A 22686-nucleotide genomic window follows, 5' to 3' on the forward strand; every position below is an offset into this window, starting at 1 on the left:
TGGTGCCCACATTGACCCCACAGTCAAGGTCTGTGAGTCACACTCCCCACAGCATCAGAACTAGAAGCAGCAGTGGTAAAGGGCTACGGCAACCTCACCTGAAGTATTGTGTATGGTTATAGTCTCCGTCACACCAGCTCCATCACGGGCACAACCCTCCCCACCATCGAGGACATCTTCAAGAGGCGGTGCCTCAAGAAGGCGGCATCTATCACGAAGGACCCTCCCATCTGGGACACGCCCTCTTCTTGTTACTACCATTGGGGAGGAGGTATAGGAGCCTGAAGACCCACACTCAATGTTTCAGGAACAGCTTCTTCCCCTCCGCTATCAGATTCCTGAATGGTCCATGAACTCATGAACACTACCTTGTTATACCTTTTTTTAACACTATTGTTTATTTTTGTAATGTATAGATTTTTGTGTCTTTGCACTGTACTGCTGCTGCAAAACAACAAATTTAATGTCATATAGGTCAGTGATAATAAATCTGATTCTTTACCTAAACCAAGATGGCCTTGCCTTAGCGGCGTGCAGCAAGCGTTCCCAGGATGGTGGGTCTGTCACGTGAGGGGAGACTTGAGTGCAGCAGGTGTCCGTCCTTTGGAAGGAGGAGAGGAGACCTCACTGAAACATACAGAATCCCTGCAGGGCTTGATAGGTGGATGTGGGAGAAGGAGTCTCAAACTAGGGGCAGTCTCAGAGTAAGGGGTCAGCCGTTTAGGACTGGGGGAGGAATTTCCTCGCCAAGAGGTTGGTGACTGTTTGACTCTATCCTGGAGTCAATGAGTACATTCAAAGCAGAGGTCAATAAACATCTGGATTTGAAAGGAATGGCGGGAATTGTGGATAGAGCAAGAATGGTAAATTGAATTGGTAAATTGGTTTATTATTGTCACATGTCCCAAGGTACAGTGAAAAACTTGTCTTGCCTACTGTTCATACAGATTGATTCATCACAACAGTACATCAGCAGAACGTAGTGTTACAGTTACAGAGAAAGTGCAGTGCAGGCAGACAATAAGGTGCAAGGCCATAATGAGGTAGATTGTGAGGTCAGGAGTTTATCTTATTGTACTAGGGAACCGTTCAATGGTCTTATAACAGCGGGATAGAAGCTGTTCTTGAGCCTGGTGGCACGTGCTTTCAGGCTTTTGTATCTTCTGCCCAATGGGAGAGGGGAGAAGAGAGAATGTCCGGGGTGGGTGGGTCGCTGATTCTGTTGGCTTCTTTACCGAGGCAGCAGGAAATGTAGACAGGGTCCATGGAAGGGAGGCTGGTTTCCATGAAGTGCTGAGCTGTGTCCACAACTCTCTGCAGCTTCTTATGGTTACGGGCTTCAGCAGTTGCTGTACCAAGCAGGTATGAAGCTGAGGTAAAAGTTTAGCAATAATCTTGATGACTGGCAGAACATTCTTGTTGGGTTGGATGGCCTACTCCTGCTCTTGATCTCCCAATCCACTTTGTCGTGGCCCTTGCACCTTATCGTCTGCCTGCACTGCACTTTCTCTGTAACTGTAACACTATATTCTGCATCCTGGTTTCCTTTTGTACCACCTCGATGTACATAGAACATTACAGCACAGTACAGGCCCTTCAGCCCACGATGTTGTGCCAACCTTTTAACCTACTCTAAGATCAATCTAACCATTCCCTCCCACTTATGTACAGAATGATCTGTCTGGTTGGCATGCAAACAAAAGCTTTTCACTATATCTCGGTACATGTGACGATAATAAACCAATTACCAATTAATTCTTACACTCTAAATAGATGTTTGGCTCTCTCATTAACATAAGGGTCCTTCCTGTTTTAGGCAGCTATCTGGAATGCCTGAAAGTTGTCTGAGGTCGTCCTGGGACTTGGGCCCTTGAAGTGGATCAGTTTTGGGAAAGTGGTTCAGTGGGCTGCAGTCCCTTCAAGTGAAGTATGTGTGCACTGTTGATGATTCAAATGCGCCAGTGTGATTGTGTTTCTCTCCCTCTGTCTGCCCCGGCAGGTGATTGTGTGGGGCAATTATGGCAGGATGGACCGCAAGTGCTTCATGGGGGTGGCCCAGGTCTTGCTGGAGGAGTTGGATCTCTCGAGCTCGGCCATCGGTTGGTACAAGCTCTTCCCGACCTGCTCCATGGTGGAACCGCCCCTGGCTCCGCTGCTCCGCAACGCCTCTCAGCTCTCCCTGGAGAGCACTGTCGGACCTTGCTGTGACCGATCCTAACCACGGCGGAATCCTTCCCAGCCTTTTTTGCCGAGCAAGCGGGCAGTCAGGGCTCCTCCCAGGCAGAGGGCTTGTCCTGCCACGCGGTGCATGCTTGACTTGGTCGACTTCCTCGGAGCCTCTTTTGGTCAAAGGATGACCCAGCGCCAGCTGTTGGTGGCACGGAGGGGGAGGAGGTCATTTACGCCTTCTGCGCCTGGCACCGTCCCCGTGAGGACCAGTCGTAGTTGCATTCTTTCACTCAAAGTTCGCCTCCAGTCATGGTCCGTTTCTCCACACTTCCAGTACATCATCATCTGCTCGGAACGACAAGCGGACTTCATCATCCCTTCGTTTGCAATACCTTCTGATGACATCTGTAAAGGGAGACCTATCATTCTACCAACCAGTGTATTTTCAATAACCCACTGTTACCTGAAGAGTCCACTACATTTGAATGCAAGTAATTTGCTGTGATCACCTGTGTCAGAGGCCAGGTGACTTCCAAAGTCTAGAAGTTAAATGTGAGCTCTGTCCACCAGGACATACTAGAAATCTTGCTGTGTTGGTATCTACTGGGGTAAACAATAATTAGCTTTTTAGCTCCTGGAAAACCAATGACTCCTGAGAGCTGGAAAAAAAATGTGTCTATTGGTATCTTATCGTCATCATTCCATTGGTTTGATGCTGGATTTCAGTTATCTCAGCAGCTAATTCCACCATGAACACTTGACACTTTGCTATCATTGGAGTTTACATAAATAAGTGAATAAAATGTAGTTTTCAGTATTAGTTTAACCTATTTCACAACTTAATGCACTGGTTAAAAAACAGAATGGCAAAGCATTTTTTTGGCAATAATTGTCTTGAGAAATGGGACGTGGTGTGTCCACCCTGCACATTAGCAGAAGGTGGTCTCAGGGATGGCGATTGGTTTAAGGATTAAGTACAGGAGTTTATTGAAGGCAGAGAGTAGAAGGAGAAAAGTTGAGAGAGTTTGTACAATACTGAAGTAGCACAAAGATGTGTACTGAATATTTAAAAAAAGAGATTGAATTTCTCCATAATTAAAGCAATTTGAAACTTTAAGGCATTCTCTGTGTATTAAGAGAGGATGCAGTAGTTTATAGATTGTAGCATGCAAGGGTAGTACATTAGATTAAGGCTATTGGGTAGAGCATAGACTAAGTGTGTTCAGAACTGTGCCAGTCTCGTCCTTGTGTGCAAAGAATGCAAATAAGGAACAACATTGGCAGTTCAGGAAGGGAGGAAAGACTTGAATCTAATTGGTGAGGAAGTCTCATTAAAATCTCAATTTGTGTTCCAAATTAAATCTTGCTTTGAATTCTTCAGACTTTGAACAAAGGCCATTTCCAATCTCAATCTTCAAAGTTTATGTTTAAATTAGAATATTCTTAAGATTTTGCATTGCATTTATTTGCTGTAAATCTGGCTATAAAATTTATCAAATAAATACTTGCTTTGGATCAATTTCTAAATATCCTGGCTTGAAATGAGCCTTCAGATGAAATAATTATCCACAGTACAATAAAAAAATCCAAATTAGTTTTGAATAATTATGGCATAGATGAATTTGACAATGTCAGAATTAACTAAATCCTTCAAAGGGCAAATATTATCATAGGTTATTCCTTCCAAGCCAATCTTTCTATTTAAGGAACAGTTCTGTTTCACAGGAGCCTACTTTAAGTAGTTATAATGCCTGTTATTAATTAAGATTACCATATTGTTCTTAAAGAATCCTCAGATTATTCTAGTTAACAAGTATTCTTGCTCAGAATTATTTCGCAGCAACCCAGGGAAGGAAGTGGATGGATGTTACTGTTCGGAGAAGTGCTGGAAGGTAAGGCTGAGAGTTGACCCGCGTTTAGGGATCAGATCATTAAAGCAGAGCAAGTTTTTGTACGTTGCTGTCACAATAGATATAAATAATAAGTTAGATTAACTTGGCGAAGAGTTAGCTGTCTGCATGTTTGGGTGCGTGTTAGCCTTGTAGTGACTTTAAACAAAGCACATTTCTTAAAGTTCTGACATTTGTAGGTGTTTCAACGGCATACCGGTTGGTAGATACCAAATATGCCTCGTGTAGCAGGTTAGGAGAAGGTTGTATTCAGTCCAGTAGGAATTTTATTCTCAGTAAATGTTGAAAATGTGAGAAATGTTATTTATAAAGTAGGCATAATGTTGAGTTAATAAGAACAGGATTCAAAACTACCACACAACCACAGGCAGTTCTGTTTATTATAACTGAAACAAGGTTAAATTGTAAAATCTGAGATTTTTCTTAGTTTTGTTCCTGATTAATAAAGCCTGCTAGTGGTTTAATATTAAAAATCTAAGAATAATTTTGAACCTTCAATTTTTAATTTTAAATGTTTGAAACTATTGGAGTAGTGCAGTGTGAGGAGGTTCCCAGAATGAGCCAGTGTTATGCTGGAATTCCAGTTGTTTTACTGGGAGCAGTACTGAACTATATGGTAAATTTTCATCACTACGTCTACCCTTCCAACCATTTCCACCACGACAGGCACTAAACTGACTAATTCAGCTTTACTTTCAAAGACGTTGCATTCAACCTGGTCAGTGCCTGGCTAGGTTGTGTGACGGCATTCTTCCATTGTGGACTCAGTCTTCCATTAGACAATAGACAATAGGAGCAGAAGTAGACCATTCGGCCCTTCGAGTCTGCACCGCCATTTTGAGATCATGGCTGATCCTCAACAATCGATATCCTGTTCCTGCCTTGTCCCCATATCCCTTGATTCCCCTATCTATAAGAAACCTATCTAGCTCCTTCTTGAAAGTGCCCAGAGAATTGGCCTCCGCTGCCCTCTGAGGCAGTGCATTCCACAAATTCACAACCCTCTGGGAGAAGAAGTTTTTCCTCCCCTCTGTCCTAAATGGCCTAGCCCTTATTCTTAAATCATGCCCCCTGGTCCTGGACTTCCCCAACATCTGGAACATATTTCCTGTCTCTATCTTGTCCAATCCCTTAATAATCCTGTATGTTTCAATCAGATCCCCTCTCAATCTTCTCAATTCCAGCGTGTACAATCCCAGTCTCTCCCACCTCTCAGCATAAGACAGTGCCGACATCCCCAGAATTAACTTTGTAAACCTACGCTGCACGCCCTCTATAGCCAGGATATCCTTCCTTAACCCTGGAGACCAAAACTGTACACAATACTCCAGGAGTGGTCTCACCAGGGCCCTGTACAAATGCAAAAGAATCTCTTTGCTTTTGTACTCAATTCCCCTTGTAATACAGGCCAACATTCCATTAGCCTTCATCACTGCCTGCTGCACTTGCTCATTCACTTTCAGTGACTGATGAACAAGGACTCCTAGATCCCTTTGTATTTCCCCCTTACCTAACTCCACACCATTCAGATAATAATCCGCCTTCCTGTTCCTGCTCCCAAAGTGGAGAACCTCACACTTATCCACATTAAACTTCATCTGCCAACTATCTGCCCACTTACCCAACCTATCCAAATCACTTTGAACTCTCCTAACTTCCTCTTCACATGTCGCACTGCCACCCAACTTTGTATCATTAGCAAACTTGCTAATGTTATTCACAATGCCTTCATCTAAATCATCAACATAGATCGTAAACAGCTGTGGTCCCAACACTGAGCCCTGTGGCACCCCACTAGTCACGGCCTGCCATTCTGAGAAACATCCATTCACCCCTACCCTTTGTTTCCTATCCGCCAACCAGTTTTCTATCCATGTTAATACCCGCCCCCAATTCCATGAGCCCTAATTTTACCCACCAATCTCCTGTGTGGCACTTTATCAAATGCCTTCTGAAAGTCAAGGTATACAACATCCACTGAATCTCCCTCGTCTATTTTCCTGGTTACACCCTCAAAGAACTCCAGTAGATTAGTCAAGCATGATTTGCCCTTAGTAAATCCATGTTGACTCGACCCAATCCTATCATTGCTATCCAAATATGCCGTTATTTCATCCTTAATAATGGACTCTAGCATCTTCCCCACCACAGATGTTAGGCTAACTGGACGATAGTTCCCCGTTTTCTCCCTCCCTCCTTTCTTAAAAAGTGGGATAACATTAGCCATCCTCCAATCCTCAGGAACTGACCCCGAATCTAAGGAACATCAGAAAATGATCACCAATGCATCCACAATTTCTAGAGCCACCTCCTTTAGTACCCTGGGATGCAGACCATCTGGACCTGGGGATTTGTCAGTCTTCAGCCCCATTAGTCTACCCATCACCCTTTCTTTCCTAATGTCAATCCACTTCAGTTCCTCTGTCACCCTCTGCCTTTTGTCCATCCTTACCTCTGGGAGATTTCTTACGTCTTCCCCCGTGAAGACAGATCCAAAGTACTTATTAAATTCGACTGCCATCTCCCTGTTTCCCGCAATAATTTCACCCGATTCGGTCTTCAAGGGCCCAACATTGTTCCTAACTAACTCCTTTCGCTTCACATACCTAAAAAAGCTTTTGCTATCCTCCTTAATAGTCCTGGCTAGCTTGCCTTCGTACCTCATTTTTTCTTCCCGAATTACCTTTTTAGTTAAATTCTGCTGCACCTTAAAGATTTCCCAATCTTCTATCTTCCCACTCAGCTTGGCTCTGCCATACTTCTTCCTTTTTAACACAATGCTATCTCTGACTTCCTTTGTCAGCCACGGTGGCCCCTTTCCCCTCTTTGAGTCTTTCCTTCTCTGGGGAATAAACTGATCCTGCACCTTGTGCATTATTCCCAAGAATACCTGAGGTATTCTCTGAGGTCAGTGGGCAGACTGAAAGCAGCAAGCGTTTAGCACCACTGAGTGTGAAGCATCACCTGGTTGCAGTGCCAGAGAGGAAAATCAAGCAGGGTATGGTATAACACACTGCTTGATTCCCTCACACCTTGTGTTCTCTAATTTACATTCCACTCCATTAACGTTTCGAACTCAAAGGTCCCTGTGGAGGTGAATTCTCTGCTACCCCATTCCAGACTTCTCCATCTTTCTCCTTTCTCATATCAGCTCTGTTTCCCTGTTCCAGAGAGCACGAGTTCCTTTGGGTTTTTTTCCTCCTGTAAACACACGTTCTGCACTGGTGTAATGTGTGGTCGCAGTGTTGTAGTGCAGTGCTTGACCTGCTGAGAGTTAACCTCTGGGTCGCAAGTCCTCCCAGACTACTGAAAACAATACTTGAAGCAGCTGCTCCCTCCTCGTCGGTGCTTTCTTTCTCTGAGCCTCGTCCAGGACACCCTCACCCTACACTTATAGTCACCCAATCACAGACAGGTTACAGGATGAACAAAGCCATTTGACCATTGAGCCCATTCTAGCTCTGCGTAAGAGCAATATTGCCTGTTCCATTTCCCATAGCCTTGTAAATATTTCCCCTTTATAAGAAACAGCGGGAAGCTGATTGGTCCCTCAACCTTGCTCTACCATTCAACAAGATCCAATCTTGGCCTCAGCTCCGTTCTCTCTCTCCCTCCTCTCTCCCCACATCCCTTCTCTCCCTTATACGTCCATCAATTTCCACCTTGAATATGTTCAATATCTCCACCTCCACAGCTCTTTGGGGAGAGAACTGACAATTCACATCCTTCTGAGAGAAGATATGCTCCCCACCTCTGCCTGAAATGAACTGCTCCTTACTGAATCTCTTCCCCCATTGTGGGCGTGAGCTTTCAGCTCCCACCTTGTCAATCCCCTCAGGACTTAGTATTTCAATAAGGTCCCCTCTCATTCTTCTTCTAAACTCCAATGTGTACATCAGTCCCTTCATCCCAGGAATCAACCTGCTGAACCTTCTCTGCAGTGTCTCCAGTGTAAGCATGTACTTCCTTAAATATGGAGAACAAGCCATACACAGTATTCCAGGAGTGATCCCACCAACACCCTGTAAAGTTGCACCAAAACCTCCCTACATTTATACACCCTTTACAATGCAAGCCTATGTTCCATTATCGTTCCGAGTGACTTGTTGTACCTGCAAGCCAACCCTTGTGTTTCACACTGATCCTCAGATCCCTTTGCACTGCAACACTTGGTGCCTCACTCCATTGAGATTATGCTTTGCTTTTTCATTCTTTCTTCTGGAGTTGATAACCTCACATTTTCCCGCATTCTCCTCTATCCGACAACTCACTGAATCTATCGTCACAGGCTTTTCACATCCTCCACTTGCTGACCCATCTGTTTTTGGACCATCAGCAAATTTGGTTCCAGTACACCCAATCCCTTCTTCCAAGTCATTGATAGAGACTGTAAATAGTTGAGGCACTAATCCCTGTGACAGCTCACTAGTTATTTATCACCTGTTCGAAAATGATCCATTTCTATTTTCTGTCATTTAGCCACTCCCCATCCATGCTTGATATATAACCCCAACCCCGTGCATCATTATCATCTCAGTCACCTTTTAACCTGTACTTTATCAAATGTTTTTTTGGAAATCCGAGTATACCACATCTACTGGCTCCCCTTTATCCACCCTGTTTGTTACATCCTCAAAGAACTCCAGCAAGTTTATCAACACCACTTCACCTTCATAAAACCATGTTGACTGGTTGATTGTCTTGTGATTTTCTAAGTATTAACTCCTTAATAATGGATTCCAGCACTTTCCCGGTGATAGATGTTAGGCCATCTACCCTTGGTTTCCTGCATTTTGTCTCCCTCCTCTCTTGAATGGTGGTGTTGCATTTGCAGTTTTCCAATCCTCTGGGACATCTCCAGAATCCAGGGATTGCACCAATACATCCTTTATTTCTGCAGCCACTTCCTGTAAGACCCCAGGACGCAGGCCGTTGGCTCCAGGGGACAGGCCAGACTTTAGCCTCATTACCTTGCCCAGTATGTTTTCCCCAGTGGTCATTGGAAGTTCCTCCTTCCCGGAGCCCTTTGATTATCTGTTATTATTGGGGCGTTCTACTGTTAAGACCAATTCAAAATAATCCCTGCCATTTCCCTGTTTCCCATTCTGAATTCCACAGTCTCATCCTCGAAGGGACTAACATTTACTTTAACTAGTTTCCTTTCTATATCCCTGTAGAAGCTCTCACTGTCTATTTATTCATTTGCTACCTTACCCTTACACTCTTCCTTCTCCCTCATTATATTTTTTCCCTTATCCTTTGCTGGTTTCTAAACATTTCCCAATGCTCTGCTTGGTGCTAATCTTCACAACACTAGGCATCTTTTCTTTCTATTTGATACCATCCTGAGTCAACCATGCTTGGTACATCCTTAGCATTGTAGAGCTATAGAGTCACAGAGCAGGGAAACAGGCCATTCGGCCCATCCGTGTCCACACTGGTCAGTGGGCACCCAACATACTAATCCCATCTTCAAGCACTTGTCCCGTAGCCTTCTGTACCTGGGTGATTTAAGTGCTCTGGACACTTAACTGCAGTCAGTGACTCTGCTTCCACCACTCTCTCCAGCAGTGTGTTCCAGGCACTCATCGGTCTCTGGGTGAGAAAGATCCCCCTCACATCCCCTCTAACTCTCTTACCCCTTACCCTAAATCTGTGTCCTCCAGTTTTATACCTCTGGTAAGGGGGAAAGTTTTCTGCGTTCTACCCTATCTCTACCTCAATCATGTCCCCTCTTAACTTCCTCCTCTCCAGGGAGAACAGACCCAGCCTCTCCAGTCTCACCTCATAACTGAACTTCTCCATCCCAGACACCATCCTGGTGAATTCTCTCTGCACCCTCTCCAGTGCAGTCACATCCTTCCTGTAGTGTTGTGACCAGAACTGTACGCAGTGCTCCAGCTGAGGTCTGACCAAGTTTTTATAAAGTTCCCCGGTTACTTCCCTGTTAGGAGATCTGTAATACACCCCCAGCAAAGTGACGACACCCTTTTTGTTCCTAATCTCTACCCATATGGAACTTCTAGGATATCCTCCCTCAGTACTGAAGTAATGCAGTCATTGATTCACAGTGCAATGGCACCTCCTCTTTACATCCCCTTCCCTTTCAACTGATAATTCTATACCCTGGGGTGCTCAGTTACCAGTCCTGGGTACATGGGGGGGTACTTTCCCCTTGTTCATTTACCCGCCTTCTTTGCCTACAAGACTTACTATCTTTCTCTCCTCCAGGTGACTGTACGTCCCCATCTGATCATCTACTCTGAGCCCCATTGCCCTGCCAACTCAGTCTAAACCTTCCCCAGCACTGCTAGCAAGTCCTGTTCTGGTTTAGATGCAACCCGTCCCACTTATACAGGTTCCACCTTCCCCAGAAATGGTTCCAATGATCCAGGAACCTAAAGCCCATCCCCCTGCACCCTCGCTTCAGCCACACATCCATCTGACCTCTCCTGTTCCTGTACTCACTGGTTTGTGGCACCAGCAGCAATCCAGAGATTCCAACCTTTTGAGGTCCTGCTCTTTAAATGGCCACCTAGCTCCCTAAACTCATGTTTCAGGACCTCATTGGTACCAACATGTAGCACAACCAGCGGCTGTTCACCCTTCGCCTTCAGAATGTCCTGCACCCGCTCCAAGACACCCTTGACATTAGCACCAGGGAGGCAACAAACCACCCTGGAGTCTCATTTGCAGCAGCTGAGAAACTGTCTTCCTCCCTTACGAAAGAATCCCCTAACTATTGCTCTCCCAGTTTTATTCCTCCCCCTGTACAGCAAAGCCCTCCAAGATGCCATGACCTGGGCAGTTGCTGCTGGTTTCCCCTGGGAGACCATCCCCCCAACACAGTATACCTTTTGGAGAGGGGACCGACCACAGGGGACTCTTGCATGACCTGACTGCCCTGCCTGGTGGTCACCCATCTGCTCCCTTTCTGTACCCGAGGTGTGACCAACTCGCTGAACGTGCCATCTGCCACGTTTCCCACATCCCGGATATTCCACGGTGAGTCTGACCACAGTTCCGGCTGTTCCGTGTGGTCATACCGGAGCTGCAGTTGGACACACTCCCCACAGGTAGAGCCCTTCTCACCTGAGTTGTGAAATCTTCGACTGCTGACCTACAATCTTACATTTTAATTGATTTCTCCAGTTCACTTTAGCCAAGTATTTATCAATTCCCTTCTAAACACCACAACTGTTTCTCCACTCCAGCAGTGCATTCCAGGTCCTGACCTCTTGTATATAGAAAAAAAACCTAAAGGCACTTTTGGTTCATTTGCTGTTCTCTATCAGTCCATTGGTATTGGTTTATTATTGTCACGCACTGAGATACAGTGAAAATCTTGCTTCCTCTGCCCTGGGATCAGTTTCTCTCCACTACCTTGTCTATACCCTTCATGATTTAAATGCCTTTATCGCATCCCTTCACAACCTCACATCAGTTCCAAGGAGAACAACCCCAGCTTCTCATAACTAAAGTCATATGGTCACAGATATTGAGTCATATAACAGGGGAACAGGCCCTTCAGCACACCAAGTTTCTGCTAACCACCTAGCACCCATTTACACTAATCCTACACTGATTCCATTTTATTCTCCCCACATTCCCTTCAACTGCCCCCAGATCCCAGCTTTGCATTAGTGCGTGATTAACCTACCATCCTAGTCTTTGGAATGTGGGAAGAAACCGGAGCACCTGGAAGAAACCCACCTAGTCACAAGAAGAAGTGTGCACGCCAAGTTCCTGGAATTGTTCTAGAAAATCTCTTTGGCACCCTGTCAATAAAGCCTTCACAATACTCTAGTGTTGCAGAAAAGTTTTAGATTTGTAGAAACTCGAAGAGTTGTACAGCACGGAAACAGGCCCTTTGGCACAAGTTGTCCACACTGACCAAGATGCCTACCTAAGCTACTCTCATTTGCCTGCATTTGGCCCCTATCCCTCTAAACTCTTCCTATCCACATACCTGGCCAAGCATCTTTTAAGTGTTGCCTCTATCACTTCCTCTGGCAGCTCATTCCATGTACCCACCACTCTCTGTGTGAAAGTTCATTGTGATTTCTTTGCTCTTGTACACGCTGCCCCTCTCTACAAAGCCTGGGTTCTTAGCTTTTTACCTTTTTCAACAATTTTTACTTTTAACCCCACATCCTTCTATTCCTGAACCCCATTTAGAATCGTCTCCTCTGGTTTATATCGGCACTTCTCTGTCCTCCTCGTGCAATATAACACTGGATTCTTCTGTGTAAAATTTCACACTCCACCTAACGCTACATTTCCCCTGGTGTGTCTGTTTTTCCCTGAAGTTTATCACCATTCACCTCAGTACACTGCACCTCCAAGTTTTCTGTCATCTGCAGGTTTGGGAACTATGTCTTGTACCCTAACTCCAAGTCATTACTATTTATTCAACAACTATTAAATGTTTAAGAGGCATTTCGATGGACACATGAACAGGCAGGGAATGGAAGGATATAGACTAAGTGAAAGTAGATGTGCAATTTAAATTGGTATCATGGTCAGCACAGACATGGTGGGCCGAAGGGCCTGTTCCTGTGGTGTACTGTTCCATGTTCTAAAATGCAGTGATCCCAACACTGACCCGTGGAAACACAAGATTCTGCAGATGCTGGAAATCTGGAGCAACGCACCAAATGCTGGAGGAACTCAGCAGGTCAGGCAGCATCTATGGAGGGAAATGGACAGTGGAAAACCTCTGTAGCCCTTCCTGTGGTGTGGAAAACAGCCCTTCATGTTGTTTCATGCTTTGTATCCATGCCTCTACAGGCTCTCTCATTTCAGGACCTTCAGTCTTGATGACAAGCCTACTGTACAGCACTTTATCATAATCCATTCAAAGGTCAGGTACACCACATCAACCCCACTGGCCCTCACTGTTACCAAATCATAAAAGATATTGTTGATACAATTGGTTAAGCACAACCTCTCTAAACAAATCCATGCCGGCTTTCCCCTATAACTCCACACTTGTCCAAATGACTGCTAATTCCAACCCTCATTATAATTTCTGGAAGTTATCCCACCATTGAAATCACACTGACCGGCATGACGTTACTAGATTTAACCTTGCACCATACTTTGAACAAGGGAGTAACATTTGCAGTTCTCCATTTATGGGACACCGCCTCCTTTGTCACCTTTGGAAGATTGTAGCCAACATTCCCATCAGTACTTCCTTCAACAACCTCCGATCCATCCCATCTGGACCAGTTGCTTGATGCTAGTCTTTCTAGGACTTCCTCTTTATCAATATCTCGTCCATCTAGTACAGAAGGGAGTCCCATTCCTCAACTGCCTTCAGCCTTCCTGCATCAGGCAATTTTACCTCAGTACATCTCATTGCTTTGAAAATCCTCCAAAGGATCTTTCAGCTTCAGTGAAGCAGTCTAACAGCTGCCCTCTGCTGAAGGTGAGAAATATCACTCACAATTATTGTGGTTTGCAGAGGTATCTGAGTTTGGCATCTCGAATTTCCTCCAAGAAGTTAAGATCAAAAGCCCAGGAACAGAGTGGGGGCATATCTGGCTGGATACCCTCCCACCATCTTCTCTGTGCCTTAAGAGGAGTAGAAACTGGCATGTGTTGTGCCAGCTTTACGAGAGGCAATGTAGAACTTGGGGTCAGATGGGATTGCAGGGGGAGAATGGAGAGGGAGAGTGAGGGTGGTGGACTTGGAGGGCAGAGAGAGATGGGGTGAGCAAAAACCAAACTTCTGGAGGAACTCAGCGGGTCAGGCAGCATCTGTGGAGGGAGATGGACAGTCAATGTTTTGAGTCGAGACCCTTCATCAGGAGATGGGGTGAATTGGATTGAATGAAAGAGGGGAAATGGGGGTTGGGTAAAAACAAGATGGGGATGTTGCAAGTATTCACCCTCAACAACAAACAATCATTGATTAGGCACAGAGAGAATCTGTATTAGCTGACAAACACCTTTATTGGTTCCATTAACAACAAACATATAAGTCATACAAAACTAAATATCTGTGCGCACACACACTAGGGTTCTCTGACCCTCCCTCAACAGTCAAAGAATAGAAAAGGAAACACCCGGGAATAGGAGTTCACGCTAGCTTGGAGTTCCTCTTGATTCCGACGTAATCTCCACGTTTCCGATGTGGGGTCATCCACTTCTGCGATGGTTGGTCTCCAGAGTTTTCGCTGCTCCTACACCCAAAACCCTCCATTCTTATTCTCTTTCTTATCAGATCGAACTGTGGTGTTTTGAATTTGTTGCCTCAGGCTCATCTGACCAGCCTGTGTCAGCTCCTCATTGGGTCTGGCCCAAGGCTACAAGCAGGATTACTTTATTGCTCTTTCACCAGACTTGTGTCTCATGTCACTTCCTTTGATCTCCCTGAGACAGACCAGTTCAAACCACTTTAGCCAGGTCAGCCAAACACTGGGCTCAGGCTACTTCAGAACACAGGCTATTCTTTCTACAAACTGGCCATTTCCACCTAACCAAAATAAACAGCTCGTTATTTGGAAATGATGTCAAGTTTAGCAGGGACCTCATTGTGTCCATTTTCAATTGCTCTGATCAAGCCATCCCTGAGCAAGTGCCAGTTCACAAAGCAGTTCACAAAATGGTGGCCGCAAGAACAGTCTCACAAAATGGCAGCCTCCATTCCTTTGACCACATGGCGAGAATGAAGGCATTTAGTTTGTCTGCTTTCACTGTCTTTGGCTCATTTCACTTAGCTGATTTGGAGATTTTAAATCCTCTGGCCAACAGGGAGGACACAGGGAGGGGTAGAAGGACAGGAAGAAGGTTTTTGCCTTGTTGTCCTCCATCCAAGGCTAATTTCACCTTCAAGAACCTCTGAGGATGTCACTAAATGGGTAAGACAGAAATGCTTGACTAAGGTATCTGGCACTTAATGTAAAAAACTATAATTATTTAGGGGATTAGATATGGTTTGATCCCATTGTATCTTTGTAGCACCCTTGGCATAGGTACCACTGACACTTACTCCAAGTGGTTATTGTAAGGTATCACCAACACTTGCTTCAGTAGGTCACCCGGGGTGACACACGTCTCCTGTCAACCTCAGGCAGTTTGGAGGCTCTTCGCAGTCCATTCTTGCTCACGGTTTGTTAATTGGACTGGGATAGTTTAAAGTGTCTTTGTTTATTTTAGTTTCAGTGGGGCAGGGAGTGCACGGTGACTTTGGGCAAGTGCCTCTGGTTGCCAGTGGTGGACACAGGCCAATTGAAAACAGAGAATGTTGGAATACTCAGCTGGTCAGGCAGCATCTGTGGAGAGAGGAGCAGAGGTAACGGTTCAGGTATTTGCAGCACTTTGTTTATATCTCTGATTTCCACTACCTGCAGTTTTATGATTTTCCCCTGCCAGAGTTATTCACCACACTTAATGAGACCTAATGTTGATCGGCAGGCAGTCATTTGCACCTTATACCCCATTCACCAAACACCAGGGTAAACACGTTGAACACTATTGTTACTTTGAGCATTACAAAAGTTGAAAGCAGTGAGTATTGGATAGGACTTACAGCACAATGCAAGCCATTCAACCCCTTTCTCTGCTCAGTGCTGGTGTTTCCGCTCCACACTCACATCTTTCCACACCCCTCTGTCTCTTCCCCATCCCTACCTCCCTACCCCTATTCAGCCACCTCTCTCAATCTCCCCTCATCCCCTCCTCCATCGCCCGTCAACCTCCACTTCCTCATCCTCCTCTCCCCTCCCCCTCTTGTGTCTTTATCCAGTTTCCCCTTACGAGCCATTTGCTTTGCCCATTCTTTGTGGCAATGTGTTCCAAGTTCTCCCCTCAGTTAATCCAAATGAGACCCATGCACACACACAGACTGGTAAATAATTTCCAATATATGAGCAGTGGGGTTTAATATTTGTGAATGAGCTCGCTGGCACTGAGGGCTCTGGGAAGTGTATCAACAGATTGGGAGTCCCCACATCCCCTTTGCAGAGTTGGTGCAGGAATCAGTATCAGAATCAGGTTGATTATCACTGACATATGATGTGAAATTTGTTGTTTACAGCAGCAGTACAGTGCAAGACACAAACATTATTATAAATTACAAGATAAATAGTGCAATGAAAAAGGAATAATGAGGCAGTGTTTGTGGGTTTATGGACCATTCAGAAACCTGATGGCAGAGGGGAAGAAGCTGTTCCTAAATCATTGAGTGTGGGTTTTCAGGCTCCTGTACCTCCTCCCCGATGGTAGTAACGAGAAGAGGGCACATCCCTCAGCATCATATTGAAAGGAGAGCAGGCTCGAGAGGTCAGTTATCCAATCCCTGATCCTCTCTTCTACACCTCTGGACTGGAGTTCTACTGAAGAAACAAGAAAGGGTCTTGTTTCTTCAAATTAACCCACAGACATGGAATGCTAGATCATCACTGTTTAAAGAATAAGATTTTAGATGTAGCTTTGTAATATTTTACTTCTCTTATCTGAGCCCCTGAAGTAACTGCTTCATATAAAACCTGCTTTACAAGCAGTCTGTGTAGTTGCAGCTTAACCCTGCTGAGTAGGGTCAGATTGCTGAACTGACTGATATCTGTTGACTGTGATGTCAACAAATAGTAGCTGAACCAACAAAAGATCGTGGTAACAAAACAGAAAATGTTGGACATACTCAACAGGTCAGGCAGCATCAGTGGAGAGAGATAATGCTTCTGTCTGTGCAGATGCTGTCTGACATGCTGTGTATTTCCTGCTTTACTTCAGATTTGCAGTACTTTGCTTTCTGAAGAGCTATCAGTAACCTCTCACTATACAGAATTAACACAGCGAATGCTGGAACACCCAGCAGGTCTGGAAGCGTCCGTATTTCTGCTTATCCCTTTTGGAAGTTCTGGTTAAATCTGATTCCACGCTTCTTGCTGTCAGCAAGTTTCCCATTGGACAGCTTAATGTTAAATAAAAAAATTCGGATATCTCAATTTATTCTTTTTTTTAATTATAGTAAGCTGGTCGCCACAGGTTATAGCCAGTACCTTTCTCCTTATTTACTCTATCTAAATATCTCCGTTAAATTTCCCCTTAGCCTGCTCAATTCTGTGGTAACCACATAACCACACTTCCTTCCAGTGCATCTCCCTCAAAAGTCTAATATGTTATTTGCCTAGAATATCAACACAGGGATTAAAGTTCTGTGAGCTTGTGAATCATCACTTACCAATCCTTAGAGTATTAAGAATCTGACACATTGTGTTGCATGATTCTTTAATTCCAGACCAGACAAATGTTGATAGCTGGTTATCGTCACTGAGGAGAATAAATGAATCAGTTGTGATTACCTGATAGGATTTTAATGGGCATTTCAGGAACCAGCACATCAGTTTTGCAACCTGCCCTGGTGAGATCTGAACTCTCAACCTCTGGGTTGTTCCTGCAGTGCCATAACCCCAGGCTGCAGTCCCCTATAATTTCAATGACACTTCCCAGCATGTGGTTAACCGTCCTGAATTGATCTTGGATTGTGGTTTGTGTAAACAGGGATTACATTGTGTAAGGGTGTGCACTGAAATCCCACTGGCAGATCGGGGACAAGCAAACTTAGATCATCAGAAGGCTCAAGTTATCAATCTGACCACAAAACACAGAATTCCTCTTTTCTGATCATTGATGTCCCTAAGACCATCATGATAAATGCTTTCCTCATTAATATAGATGTGTACATGCCTATTTGGACAGAGCTATAAGCTTACATGTTGAAGTGCTGATCAACCAATGTCAAATTGAATTGCAGAGCAGGCTCAGGGGGCATTCAGTTTCTCAGTGAGGCTTCTAACAGCTGTGCGAGTAATTTCCTGAACAGATGGGATGCACGGGAAATGGAGGAAGCATGGAAAATGACGGCGGGATGCTGGAGCATTGCAGCGGGATGCATGAGCATTGTATTGGAGTGCGGTAACTCACGGAGTGATGGGGCACTGGCAGGAGTCAGAGCATTGGGACACGTCGGCGGGATGCATCAAAATTGGAACGGTGCATGGAAAACAAAACGATGTGTGGAAATGTTGGCGGGATGCATGTAAATTGGAACGGTGCATGGAAATGGCAGGATGCATGGGGGATAGTGGCAGGCTGCATGGCCAGCAATGAGCTGCTTTAATGCGCATTTGCAATAATGAGCACAAGACCCAAGTTCACCAGGATGGACGTGGCTATAATTCAGCCACCATTGGGTCTTCAGAGGAGCCGTCAATGACGGTTTTACTTGAGCATTTCACCCAGCCTGGCTCAGAGTGACAGTCAGGTGCGTGAATAGCAGCATCAGACTGGTTGCAATGGAACTAGCCACCATCATTCATGTGACAAAGAGGAGGAGCTAAGGGCTATGCACAAGCAGCTTGCCCTGCAGTAACTAATTTAGCATATATTATATTTGATAGGATTTTTATGGGGTCCCTTGTACATGGACCCTCTTACTGATGACAACATGGACTCTTGGGTTTGACCAGTCCATTGACTACTCTTCGATCTCTGCCCAGACTCTGCAGACACAGCCCATCAATGACTCAGTCATGATGAGAAGCTCTGTTTGCCTCTGTTGCTGGTGTTTTGCATGTGGGGAGTCTCACTGAGAACTGAAGGTTGTGCCCTGTGACTGCCGATCAGAGTGTCGCTTGCTTACACATTCACTCCTATCTTTAAGCTCAAAGTTAAGCACGACCAAACGAAACAGCAGCACAGTGAAAATCCAAGCAAATTTAAAATAAAAACAGAAAATACTGGAAGTACTCCGATCGCATCTGGAGAGAGTCAAATGAAGGGTCTTTGACCTGAGAGGTTAACTGTTTGTCCTTCCATGGATGTGGACTGACCTACTGAATATTTCCAGAATTTTCTGTTTTTATTATTACTGTAGTACAGTCTTAGGTTATCGGGTCTGAATCAATGATCTGGAGACATCAGTTCAAAGCTTTAGAATTTAAAGTCAAATAAATAAATCAATGTAGAATGGGGAAAAAAAAGCAGCCAGCCTCTAACAGTAACCACAAAAATACCAGACTTTCCCATTAAAACGTCCAATTCACTAACGTCCTTCCACCTGCCCTGTTCCCCATCCTGATCTATATGTGACTTCACGGCCACAGTGGAGAGGTGGCCTCTGGCCTGCCCCTTCCGGTAGCCCAGCAAGCAGAGGTGAAAGTAACTTAAACCTTGCAAGCATTGTGCTGGCTGTTTTCTTATTGGTATGGTGTGCTAGCTTACTTTCCCCTCTACTGATCAATTTAAGGGTAACCGCAGTGTTACTGATAGCACCCACCAACACTTGAACAGGTAAGTAGAAGAAGGGAAAACCTACTTGATGCGCAATCTCATTATGGACCTAATGGGAGTTGGATAGGGTAGACTTGGAGAAGACACTTGTGGGGTAGACCAGAACTAAGGATCATAAATATAAAATAATCACCAACAAATCCCTCAGGGAATTCAGCAGAGGGGTGCAAATGTGGATGTGGAGGGAGAGGTTGAGGTAAAAGCCACATGTAGGAGGAAGCTGAGTAATGGACAACAAAGAATCTGGGGATGGGGTGGGGGGAGGCTGGTGGGAGCAGAAACACTGGGTGGATAAAGCGACCTGCCTCACTGCTTAAATCTGGAGTCAAAAACCGTGCAAAGCAGAAACACCACCACTGACTCTTCTGTACATTGTTATTGCACAAGTAATCAACAAATGCATCTTGCTGAGATTGAAACATGGAGGCAACTCTTCAGATCCAGGAGCAACTGCCAATATCCAAACAACATCCAGTGTAATCACCCATTCACAGCACAGCCACTTCTGATGTGCATTACTTGACTGCAGCACCTGCCCATAGATACAGTGGTGAAAATCAAACGGTACTGAAGCCATGTCTTTAACCTCCTCCTTCATGAAATGAACTGACACTGAGCTGCTGCTATAAAGGGAACCCTACGGTGGCTCAATGCTGAGTTTATCCGAGTCAGGTTGATGGATTTTTTAGATATTGAGGGATTCCAAAATGGGAGTTAGTGCAGGAAATGGTGCTGAGGTGAAAGATCATCAGTGAGTGTGCTGATTGGTAGAGTATGTATGAGGGACTTCTACTTCTTATGTTCTCTCAATGGAGCTGGTCCGGTCATTAGATGGTAACCAATTACCCTTAACCAAGGTTAATGAAGGCGCTGTGAGACAAACCAGTTGTCTCTGCCCCAGTATTTGGGATGGACCCAAGGAAACTGGGTAATGAACAGAAAGTGCGGGGGTCGGAGTTTTGTTGTGGGGATCTTTACAACGACGTAGGGGTTCCAGCTCTTGTGAACACATACATTTAGCATCAGTAATTCAGACCTGAGTAAAAACTCTTCCCATTTGAAATAAAATGTTCCCCTGAGTGAGTTTTGGGCCCACCTTTTGGCTGAAGAAACACAGGAGGCAAATTTAACTGTCTCCATTGGAATATCTCCCCCAACAGCAAAAAGAATGTCCAATCTTTTGTCAGAAGATTTTTTTAAAGAACAGTTCTAGGACTTAATAACTTTAAATCAAATCTCCCTTTTCTCTGTACCCTTTGCTTATTATTGACAAGTTCAATTTTGCGCTTTATTGTCATGTCAGTGTTTGTCTGCTTGCATCAGACTCCACATTGCACAGTTCCCTCTGTGACCAACACCAAATGTATCAAGCACTGGGAGATCTTCATGGCAAAACACTCGGTGTAATGCACGTCTCTGTGTGGGTAGGTGTGATCAATCCTGTGGGTGTGTGTCAGTGACCCAGAGAGCCGCAGTCACTCAACACTCCTGGATCCAACTTGCAATGAAATGATGGACGGTAATAGTTCTGTTTAATGTCATGTTTAAACTGATCAAGAAGCTTCTGTTTCCTGATAAATACTTTGGTGTGAAGGTTTTATTTAGTTCAGAAGTTTGTTGCCTCAAGGCATTTTACAGCGATTTGTAAAACTGGAAAACAATGTGTTTACCCAATCTGAATATTTTACAAAATAAATTGAATGATTAAACTTTGCCAAAGTTGTTGAGTCACTTGGGATTGTATGATACTTGGTTAATCACCATGAAAAGTTCGTAAAATTATTCCAGGCAGACACTTCAGTGTTAGAGTGAGGGAGTGCTGCACTGTGGGGGCGTGGTACTGAGGGAGGGGAAGTACAGAGGGAGTGCTGCACTGAAGGAGGGGCAGTACTGAGGGATTGTCACTGTAGGAGGGGCAGTACTGAGGGAGGGGCGCAGTGTGGGAGGGGTGGTACTGAGGGAGTGTCACACTGTGGGAGGGGCAGTACTAAGGGAGGGCCACGCTGTGGGAGGGATGGTACAGAGGGAGTGATGCTCTATTGATGCAGCGGTACTGAGGGAGTGATGCTGTGTCGGGAGACAGCATTGAAGAAAGTTACAGGTTGGTAAGAACCACGGGGAATGTGCTGAAGTTTGATTCTTTCTTTCAAATGAAATAAACCAAGAAAAGGAGCAAAGCTCTGATTTTGATATTTTTTCTCCCTTGAAAAATCAATATTTAGTTAGAAATGAACTCCAGAGAAGGTGCATTAAACTCAGCTCTTGCCCTCAGTCAGCTGAGTAGACAGGCACTGAGGCTAACTGTTGCAAAGTGAGATTTGTTGTTGACTGCAGACAAAGCATCAACCTAGGATCTATCCATTAAACCTGCCTGAATTATATCCCAGGCACTTTGTCCTGGGGTTTATAGCCACATAGAATAGACCAACTGTTCAACGCCTCCCAACTAGAACTCACGGTCCAGCAAGCATTCTCCAGGACCCCTCCATCGCCCCCTTCACCACCACCCTCTGTTCCCTTGTCCCTCCTGTACTATTCACCTTCCCTTAACCTGTAGCTGTACAGTTTGCCTCAACACACCCTTGGGGGAGCCAGTGCCACAATCTCATCAGTCTCTGCATCAACATTCTCACTGGAACTCTCCACTAAATGTATTGGTGGTTATTATATTTATAATCACGAGTTCAGATTTTCCCCACATCCAAACACCATAATCTTGGAGACACCAGAGACGGCAGACGCTGGGATCTGGAGCAACACACAATCTGCAGGAGGAACCCAGCGGGTCGAGCAGCATCTGTGGGGGGGAAAGGAATTGTCGATGTTTCAGGTCAAGACCCTGCATCAGGACTGAGAGTGGAGAGGGGAAGTGGTCAGTATAAAGAGGAGAGGGGGAGTGGCGAGACAGGAGACTGAGGTGATTGGGGGACTGAGGAGGGGTGAAGGTCGAGCCAGGTAGAGGAGGGGAGGGGTGGAGTTGGGAGACAGAGGCAGGTGGATGATGGATGGAGGCCGAGAAAAAGCAGGAGAGGTAGATGGAGCGAGGTGGGGGGAAGAGAGAGTGACAGTGGGAGGCATCTACTGGAGGGAGATCAGCAGAAACACAAAGGGCTACCAGTGCCGATAGGAAGGGGAGGATGGGAACCAGTGGGGGAGAGGTGACTGACAGATGGAACCAGAACCCGACAGGGGAGGGGAGGGACCTTCATAGTCTTAAGGACTTCAATTCGATCACATTTCAGCATTCCCCGTTCCAGAGGTCCATGACATCCTGTTCAATATTTCCTGATATAACCCCTCAGTT

General features: G+C 45.1%; 2 protein-coding genes across 3 annotated transcripts in view; both read left to right on the forward strand.

Moving 5' to 3' along the window:
- LOC127579086 (regulating synaptic membrane exocytosis protein 4-like) overlaps positions 1-21095 on the forward strand; it is an 84135-nt gene extending 63040 nt beyond the window's left edge. For both annotated transcript variants that reach the window (XM_052031723.1, XM_052031722.1), the window contains one exon: positions 2000-21095. In XM_052031723.1, the coding sequence (XP_051887683.1) occupies positions 2000-2218 (219 nt within the window). In that variant the 3' untranslated portion in view covers positions 2219-21095. The remainder of the gene's footprint in view (positions 1-1999) is intronic.
- Positions 1-22686, forward strand: part of LOC127579057 (DENN domain-containing protein 3-like) — a 743140-nt gene that overhangs the window by 175765 nt on the left and 544689 nt on the right. The gene's annotated exons all lie outside the window — the stretch shown is intronic.

The sequence above is a fragment of the Pristis pectinata genome, chromosome 16 (assembly GCF_009764475.1).
Source record: "Pristis pectinata isolate sPriPec2 chromosome 16, sPriPec2.1.pri, whole genome shotgun sequence".
NCBI classification, from domain to species: Eukaryota; Metazoa; Chordata; class Chondrichthyes; order Rhinopristiformes; family Pristidae; genus Pristis; species Pristis pectinata.